Source organism: Salvia miltiorrhiza, chromosome 2, assembly GCF_028751815.1.
Source record: "Salvia miltiorrhiza cultivar Shanhuang (shh) chromosome 2, IMPLAD_Smil_shh, whole genome shotgun sequence".
NCBI classification, from domain to species: Eukaryota; Viridiplantae; Streptophyta; class Magnoliopsida; order Lamiales; family Lamiaceae; genus Salvia; species Salvia miltiorrhiza.
The window spans coordinates 53,883,606-53,893,201 of record NC_080388.1 but is presented as its reverse complement, the minus strand read 5'-3'; the positions used below and the strand labels follow the sequence as shown (position 1 = coordinate 53,893,201).

Below are 9,596 nucleotides of genomic sequence, written 5' to 3'. Positions count from 1 at the left end.
GTATTATGCTCGTATTTTAATAAAAAAATTTCTTAAATATACAGAAAGCCCAAAAAAAATTTCTCGGGGGCTACCGCCCCCGAACCCCCGTACAATTTCAGCCCCCCCCGAAATTTATTCCTGGCTCCGTCCCTGCCGATGAGTATCCAACTTATCAATAAACGTGGCATATTTCAGATGAGGTGGTCATTATGTTGAAAACAAAAAAAACCACCTAATATATGTGACATCGTTTCTTACTTAAATACTTATGAAAAAAAAATCAATTTACATATTCAATCTTTCTACTTTTTTGTAATTAAAATCTCAAAAAAACTCTAGTTTCTTTTTCTAAAGCTAACAACGTTTTGTTTTGCGTTAACATGGCCGAGGCGAATCGAGAAGACGACGGCTCCCAAGGCAGAAATGTGCGCGGCTAAGAAGGTGACAATGACCAACATGCCACGCCGGTGCTAGAGAAACCCATTGTCGTGGAGAATGAGGTGCTCCCATAGTCAGAGCTCGAATTAGAGAGGATTAAATTTCTAGAAAAATTTGATTGGGGTTATGATGAATTTGGATCAAATTTGGTATGAAGACAAAAAAAATCCACATAGGCGTAACACTTATGTGGATTTTTTTTCAATAGAATAGCTACCTCATCAAAAATATGCCACGCATATTGACAAGTTGGATACTCGTCGAAATACGTCAACTTTTACTTGTATGATTTTTTTTTTTTTGCAGGCCACAAACAAGAAAAAGTTACAACGATGGATACTATCTTGTAATCATCCTTAGGGTGGAACATTTTCAAAAAAACACTCAAACGATGGAGAAAAAAAAAGATATTTACCCTGATTTAAATCACAAATTTTAGACGTTCTAATTTAAATTAAACCCAACTTTAAAGCGTTTCAATATGTTCCAAATAACCCAATATTTGTACCATTGGAGTATATTCCTAGCACGATTACGTACTAATATACTTCCTCCGTCCCACGAATTTTAACACGTTTTCCTTTTTGGGCCGTCTCACGAATCTTGACGTGTTTCCATTTTGGGTAATAATTATTATTTTTTCTCTTCTACTTTATCACTTTTATTACTCTATCTCTCTTACTTTATCACTTTTATTACTCTATCTCTCCTAATTTATCACTTTTATTACCTTCTCTCTACTACTTTATCACTTTTATATTTTATTAACTACACACTTAAAACACTAATCTACAACTCCTTAATTCTCGTGCCGAATCCAAACGTGTCAAGATTCGTGGGACGGAATTGCACGAGATCGCCATACTTTAAATCTCAACTTTAAAACGTTTTAATATTATTCCATGTCTTGAATAAAGGGATGGAATAATCCTTCTTTTTAAATATTCTGCACAAAGTTAAGGTTTAAACACCAATTTCATATTGAAACTCAAAATATTGAATTAATACCTTTCTTGAGCCCCCACTGTCTAGACTCTAAATTGTCATGCATGACTACAAAATTGATGTAGGGGACAAATTATATATCTATATAGTGGCATCATAATGTAAATACATGTTTCAAGAATAACGAAGCTTCGTGAAAATTTTATGATATAAAATTTTAATTTTTTTTAGGGAATATAAAATTATAATTAGTGCATGTATATATTTTATCGATTCAATCTACCAATCATATATATAAAGAAATATAGGTAATCATGATTTAATGTATAACGAAGCTTTCTTTCTTCTACGTATCATTTCCAATTAAAACAGCTGCATGTTTATGGTCCCTAATTAATCACACAATATTTCAAATTGTTCATGATCATTAACTGTCTGAACAAGAATATATGGCTTAATCAACTCCAAAAGAAAACGTAAAATCATGTAAATTTTTGTTGTTATGTCACCAATTTCTTTCTTCTCAATAACCACCTCCTCCTCTCTCTCTTTCTCTCTCTCATGAAATCAGTGTTGACCAATTAAGGGGAATGTGTGTTTTTATTAGGAAGTAGATTAAAGAGTGAAGCAAAATCCTTCAAATTAATATTTACATTTTCTTCATGCCATTTTGAAGTCAAGCCAAAAAACCCCACAAAAAAATGAAAACATCCACTCCATTTGAAATAAATACTAATACTAATTTAAACCCTATATATTAATACCAAAACATGTATATCCATGCACATAAACTAATCCATAGATGATCACTACAAGAAAACATCCTTAAAATCATGAACACACTAAACTTGCTTTGCTTTCTCCTCTTGCTAGCTCTGCCCCTTACACTTGCAAGTATACAAAATTCCGACAGCTTCAACGACGACGACGACCCTTTTGAGTTGCAAGAAACAGACGAAGAAGATGGGTTTGATGAGTTCATAAACTTGCCAGATTGGGAAACTGACGGTTGGAAAAAGGCTCCTGTCTCAAACGTGGATTCATTTGGTGCAGTTGGAGATGGAGTTTCTGATGATACTAAGGTAATTAAGAAAATCGTCAAATTATTGGTATTTTATGCGAATCCGGTTGCATAAGCCTCAAACTAATTTTTGTGACAACTGAAGAGAACTTCACTTTTTCAAAATTATATTAATTTGTATATATGTTCAGGCATTTGTTGATGCATGGAAGAAAGCTTGTTCTACACGAGGATCAATTTTCTTGGTTCCGAAAGGGCAACGATACCTGGTCAATGCAACCAAATTCAAAGGGCCTTGTGCTGGCAAGTTAACAATCCAGGTAAAGATAGTTCTTCAACACATAAAAGTTAGAGCTAATCATAATTTGTGTCCTCAATTTTTAGCATTAAAAAAATAAAACTCCAACTTATGTTTTCACTTCAGAAACATCAACTTTAGAAAAGAATCACCTAAAGATTGGATTATGTTATACTTATCGGTTACGATATAATGAGTCACCTAACAATCTGCATTATTCAATATGAAATTACTGAAAAAATTCCTAAATCCTAAGAATCCAGCAAAAAATCTGGCAAGATGGCTCATATCTTTTTGTCGTCTGCAGATTGTACAAGACAAGAAATAAAGTAAAGAAAAATTCAAAATTGAGGATTTTTTAAGTGAAAACGTAAGATGATGACATTTTTTCGAGAACACGGAAAATTGAGGACACAAGCTCTATAATCAGCCCTAAAAATTAAAGAAGCAAAAATTCTGAGTCTGTGACTGTATATGTATATATATATAGATCGAGGGAAGTATGATAGCACCGGATGATCCAGAAACATGGGATCCCGACTACCCTCGAATGTGGCTCGGTTTCTACAATTTGAGCAATGTATCTTTTCAAGGGAAAGGAGTGATCGATGGCTCAGGCAGCAAATGGTGGGCAGCTTCTTGCAAAAGGAACAAATCCAATGTAAGACAACTTGGAATAATCAATTAAGCTTGTCTTGTTTGATCAAGAATGGCTAACCACTTCCGTTTCTGTTTGTATTCAGCCGTGCAGAGGAGCTCCAACGGTGAGCTTTCTTTTGATATGGTCGTAAATATACATGTAGTTACTAATATACTACTCCTATTAAGTAGAAATTTGTGTATGAGTGAATGTGCAGGCGCTGACTATAGATTCCAGCTCGTCTGTAAGGGTGAAAGACCTGACTGTCCGAAATGGACAGCAGATGAACTTTGTGATCGGACGGTCCGAATCTGTCCGCGTGTCGGGCGTGACAGTTTGGGCCCCCGGCGACAGCCCTAACACCGACGGCATCCACATCACTGCATCCACAGATGTGGTGTTGCACAACTGCATCATTGGAACAGGTATTCCAGGCCAACATATTCATATATGTTCATCATCATCTTTTAATTGTATCTTCATTTGTAGGTGATGATTGCATCTCGATTGTGAGTCATAGTTCCAATATCAAGATGAAGAATATATATTGCGGACCTGGGCATGGGATAAGGTAGAATTAAATGGACAATTTAATTCCATATTTGAAATTATTTTCAAAAATTTGTGTCGTATGTTCAACTACTACAAAACTAACGGCGGAACGAAATTTCCACATCTCAAATCTGACACATGTTATTTCACAAATGTCAATCTTGTCTTGGTTGAACTGGGCAACATAATTTTAACATCCCTACCCGCGTTCACTTTTGAAGATTAGTTTTAATAGACAAAATAATAAAATTAATTTATTATTTATTTTGGTGGATTGAAACTTGTGACATCTCAAAATCTTAATAATTTATATCATTTGAACTAGTCTTATTTGATTCGAATCACGTTAAAAGGGTGAGATTGAAAAAAAAAATAGTATTAAAAATAAAAATACTCAATTATATACCCTCTCCGTCCTCGTAAAATGTATCCAATTTACTATTTTCGTCCGTCCTCATAAAATATATATCCAGTCTATTTTTGATAAGTTTTTCATTCACAATAAAGTGGTACTCTTACTCACTCACAACACATTCAACTACTTTATTAAAACTCATGCTATTTAGAAATTGATACTTTTTAATACCTTACAAAATTTTGAGTCGGGTTGAGTTCTCATTTTGGTCTCATCCCATGGGCCCGGGGCAGATGCCCGATTTTGGATTGGGTTGGGGCACGCCACCCGATGTAGTCTTGTAAAACCAAAAATGGGCATAAATTAGATTGGTAGTAATTTGGATAGATGATGAATATTTAAGTAAGGGACGATGGTTGATTATATTGATGCATGTGGCAGCATAGGTAGCCTCGGCAAGAACAACTCGAGCGGCATAGTGGACAAGGTTGTGGTTGATAACGTCTTCATTCGAGACACAACCAACGGCCTCAGAATCAAAACATGGCAGGGAGGCTCCGGCCATGTGAAGGCGGTGCGCTACCAAAACGTCAACATGGAAAACGTCTCCAACCCCATCATCATCGACCAATTCTACTGTGATTCACCAAATAAATGTGAACATCAGGTAATACATCAGGTAATTATATATCCACTCTCATGTCATCCATACGCATGAATCTCTATCTTAGAACGTTTTTTCAATTCTTGGATGTCTCAAGGCTTCGGCTGTACAAGTGAGTGAAATCTTGTACAAGAACATATCCGGGAGTTCGGCCACGCGAATCGCCGTGAAATTCGCCTGCAGCGACACAGTCCCATGCACCAACATAGTCCTCAACGACATCAACTTGCAGAGTGAAGATGGCGATGAGGAGACGTACTGTAATAATGCATCTGGATTCCTTCACGGCTACGTTAATCCTTCTGCAGCTTGCCTGCAGGAGAGAGAAGCTGCTGTTGAGGAAAGTAGCTCTCGACATATCATTCATACAGAACTATGAGACATATTGGAGCATGAAATGTTGGGTTTCCTAGGTCGAAATATATATATGTGTGTGTGTGTGTGTGTGTGAGCTTGTTTTGGAGACATGTAGACGATTGGATCAAGAAATTATTGTAAAACTATTGTATGAGGTAAAGTAGAAAGATGTTGATTGATGCACTACTACAATTCTGTTAATTAAACAAGCTTGAGGCACCAAAGCCCATTTGTTTGGTTATTTGGTCTAGTGTATATTAGCTTGGTTGTTGATTTGTGAGTAGATTGATTAATTTATTGTAATATATATTCAGTTTCATGATATCATATATATCTTGTATCTTTAAAAAGAAATAGACAGGAGCCTGTGTGGTTCAGGTTTTGGCAATAAAGTCATTTCAGAATATTAATTTCATAAATAAGTATTGTTAGTCAGTCTGCAGCAATCAGCTAGGGCATATAACAACATCAAGGAGGGTCAGTTCTTTCCTGGCTGTTTCCACGTGACACTGTTATTGGTATAGCTGCAATTAGTGAACCTAAAAATAGTTGAAACATGTATGAACTGTATAACAAACTATCGATCTTCACATTGTATCACAAAACAGTACACACATTGCACATTTGCTTTAATTATCTATGCTACATGAAAAAGGAAACAATATTTTCTTTGGATTCCAAAATTAAGTACATATTGAACATTTGCTTGAATTATCTATGCTAATTGATAAAGGAAACAGTATTTTCTCTGGGTACAAAAAATTTAGAAAACGAGATTATCTGATTCCATCTCAAGCACCTCCATGGCGATTAACGAGAACAGTTCGGTAAAGGGCAGCAACATACATGAAACATGTGAAAACGACAATAAGATCGTCCAGCAAACCAATGATACCTAGCAGTGCTGTGAAAACAAAATCCGATAATTAGCTGAGAACTCCAAAAATCGAATAGTTCAAAAAACTAACGGACAGAGACAGCATCTCATGGTACCTTCGGGGATGATGTCGACAGGGCTAAGGACATACATAGCACTAAGAACCATCTGCTTGTTCACAATACAGAAACATTAAAAATTCAGTGATGTTAAGCGAGTTCAAAAGTTACTTGAACAAGGAAAGAGATGTATAACTCCAACAGCAACCATCAAAGAGAAAATCGCTGGGTATCTTCAGCTACTAGCGATAAGAGAAGTTAGCAGCATAAGATAAACACGTAAAATATTTGATTCTCAAATTGCTCACAACATTGATTTAGATGACATTATTGCTATTCGTAAGCTAAAGCTAGTGGATTTCATCCTACTGGAGATGAATAAGAGCAAGAAAACATATTACAAGGCATAAAAGCTACGTGTCAAAAACAAACGGTCACTTTTCTGGTAAAGATAGAACTAGTGTCCAGTAAAATATCCATATCATGTGTAACAAACACTAGACATCAGGATTCATCATTCTCACGGATTGAGTATCATTTTTTTAGGTTCTGCATGTCACAAAGGCTACTATAAAACCATCTTCTGGAATAGCAAACATGTATTCACATTTATGTAAATGGACTATAATATGTTGGCATTCTAGCAGATTTAGAGTTGTTTGAACTGAAATTAGTGGTATATGATATGCCTGTCAAAGTAAAATGTCACTACTGATGAGTAATGAGCTAACAAGAATTATCCTTCACACATGTCCGTAATTCTAAAATTGTTGGAGAGATACACTTCAAATTCCCAGCATACAAAAACATTCAAGCTCAAATGAATTTCATATAAGAGCCACATCCCATGCTCTTAACTTATCAAAACTACAGGAATATTATCAAGATCAACCAGTTAGTAATATCAAGTATCCAAAAGAGTGATGAGCAGCAAAAACTTAAAAGTGAGAGCTGATCTCCAAAAGTTGAGGGAGTGACAACTTAACTGCCAAATAAACGCGTGCTCTCATAACAACTGGAAGTGCATTTTGAGGATTCATTATATCCCGTAACAATCTCTTAAGAAGAAAAGGAAGGTCTTGCATTCTCTGCAAAAAAGAAGGATGTGTATCATCAACCGATTCAGAATGGACTTTCAGAATTCCCAAGACACACACACACACACAAAAAAGATCATCAAGCACATTAGAACCAAGGAGATTTATAATTCACATTTCTTGGTGCTTAAGCTTATTAATATTCATGAATATCTTGCACTTAAAGTAAAACATAATTTCCAAGGGAGAAATATAGTGCTGCAATCTCCAAACATATCATTTAAAGCAGTGTGTAAGAAACAAAAATTGCAAGTTATTTTACTACTCAACAACCTGCATGAGACCATTTGGACTTCCACCAAATTGACGGTTGTAATGTTCGATCCTCTGCAAAATCTCAGCTACATCAGCCGCATGGTGTGCCACACTAGGAACCAACAATGTAATCTCACGTCTGCACATTGGACATTTACATGGGCGAAGAGCAGAAGTGTGATCCCAAACTTGTAAGATACAACTACCTGAAAAGGAGGGGCGAACCCACTGAGGGAATTAAAGCATAGAACTTCAGTTGAATATTAGAAGTTACACTATAAATTTCACATGAATATTATAAGTCACATCAACATGATGGAGGGATTCAGTTGGTAGCATCGAAGTACTTACTGCCTGGTTACTGAATGTCCTATAATGCATCAAAAGGTCTGACTTAATGCATTCTCTTCTATATCTATCATGAGACTCTAATCCCATCATCGAGTTAAATACCCCCACTTAACAGTTACCATAGTATCTTTCGAATGTGTAATTTACTTCCTCGTCCATCAATGTGTATAATGCAGTATTCTTAACATGCTAAGGTACTAACTGGTTTCACTTATTTCAGAAGTACAAACGGTTCATGCTAATTCAATAGACAAACTAATCACAAATTCCAATAAGTGAAAGACGCAGCTCAATCCAACAAAAAAAAAATCAATAAAGCAACCAATCAAAACGAAAATAGCAAAGGCTCGAACCAATTCAACATTACCGTGGAGACAATGATCGACAATCTTCTAATCCTAAATAATACTTTACATCTTCACCCAAAAATCAAAAACGAATTTCACATATTCAACAAGCGAAAGACGCAGCTCAATCCAACAACAAACAACTAAAACAAGCCATCAAGCCGAACAGCAAAGGCTCAAACGAACTCAATCTTACAGTTAAAATCTATGCTAAAAGTATCCTAATTCTACATTATTTTTTAATTTCCGCACTAAAATGAAAAACGGAAATGAATTTCAGAAAATCATTCACAATCCTACAATCGTGGAAGTAAAATAAGAACGCACCACAGAACCAATGGCTGCAATTGGCTTGACAAGGAATGTGAAAGTTCTGATGGCATATCGAGCATACATCATTAACCGGAGGCCCGTCCATTTTCTCTCTCTTCAAATCGCAGATTGTAGCTCTTTTCTCTCTTCAAATCGCAGATTTCTCTCCTCTGTGTATCATCTCCCACGCTCTAGCAATCTTACGCTGTGAGAGTTGGGATTTGGTATTTTATGAATCTATATAGGGGTTTGGACATTGTTGACATTTCTAGGGCTGTAAACGAGCCGAGCCGAGCCGAATACTAGCAGGCTCGAGCTCGGCTCGTTTAAATATTCGGGTGTTCGAGCTCGGCTCGAGCTCGATTCGAGCTTTTATCTTGATGATCGAGCTCGGCTCGTCACCCACTTACTAAGCTCGAGCTCGGTTCGAGTTCGGCTCGGGTGATGCTCGATAATGTCGAATTCGAAATCGAGCTCGAGCTCGGCTCGTTAGATGTTCGTATATATGATGTTCAAGCTCGAATTTGTTATAAATTTAAGAAAATCTTTTTAATTAATATGTTACTCGAGTTCGAGTTCGACTCGTTTAAAGCTCGTGTACTAACTCGATTGAAGGTTCGTGAACAGGCTCACGAACAATCGAATTCGAACATGTTCGCGAACTCAACGAGCCGAGCACTGTCAGGCTCAAGCTCGGCTCGATAAAATTTTCGAGCTCAAAATCAGGCTCGAGCTCGGCTCGTTTATTATCGAATCGAGCTCGAACGAGTTTTTTTCGAGCCGAATCTCGAATAGCTTGCGAATAGCTATGTTCATTTCCAGCACTATAATGTTAAGTGATGACTTAGCGCGTAAGATTTGATGAACTCCTGTGCAATTTGAGAAGATCTCAAGGTCTTCAATTGCGAATTCTTACGTGCTGGGTTACTTGTGCAATCCAGTAAAATTTCAAGGTCTTTATTGCAATTTCTAAGAACTTCCGCCACATATTTTACGCGGCTTACTTTTTGTCTTAATCCAGGTAGGTTAATTCTTACAATTCATTA

The 9,596-nt window shown here is 36.4% G+C and overlaps 2 protein-coding genes across 3 annotated transcripts; one reads left to right on the top strand and one right to left on the bottom strand.

Annotated features, from left to right (window-relative positions):
• The first annotated feature begins 2,004 nt into the window (after positions 1-2,004).
• On the top strand, positions 2,005-5,581 carry LOC131010241 (probable polygalacturonase At1g80170). Its single transcript, XM_057937677.1, has 8 exons — positions 2,005-2,447; positions 2,578-2,706; positions 3,175-3,345; positions 3,428-3,448; positions 3,542-3,749; positions 3,814-3,895; positions 4,673-4,898; positions 4,993-5,581. The coding sequence occupies exons 1-8, from the start codon at positions 2,199-2,201 to the stop codon at positions 5,272-5,274; spliced, it is 1,368 nt and encodes a 455-aa protein (XP_057793660.1). The 5' UTR covers positions 2,005-2,198; the 3' UTR covers positions 5,275-5,581.
• Positions 5,582-5,798: 217 nt separating this feature from the next.
• On the bottom strand, positions 5,799-9,074 carry LOC131010246 (uncharacterized). 2 transcript variants are annotated; one of them, XM_057937683.1, is made up of 5 exons: positions 8,566-9,074; positions 7,559-7,746; positions 7,175-7,276; positions 6,246-6,297; positions 5,799-6,156 (listed from the first exon to the last, which is right to left on the bottom strand). In XM_057937683.1, the coding sequence occupies exons 1-5, from the start codon at positions 8,654-8,656 to the stop codon at positions 6,044-6,046; spliced, it is 546 nt and encodes a 181-aa protein (XP_057793666.1). In that variant the 5' UTR covers positions 8,657-9,074; the 3' UTR covers positions 5,799-6,043. The 2 variants fall into 2 exon arrangements, with proteins under 2 accessions (XP_057793666.1, XP_057793667.1); XM_057937684.1 differs by having other exon boundaries at positions 7,559-7,768; positions 8,566-8,812.
• Positions 9,075-9,596: the final 522 nt, after the last annotated feature.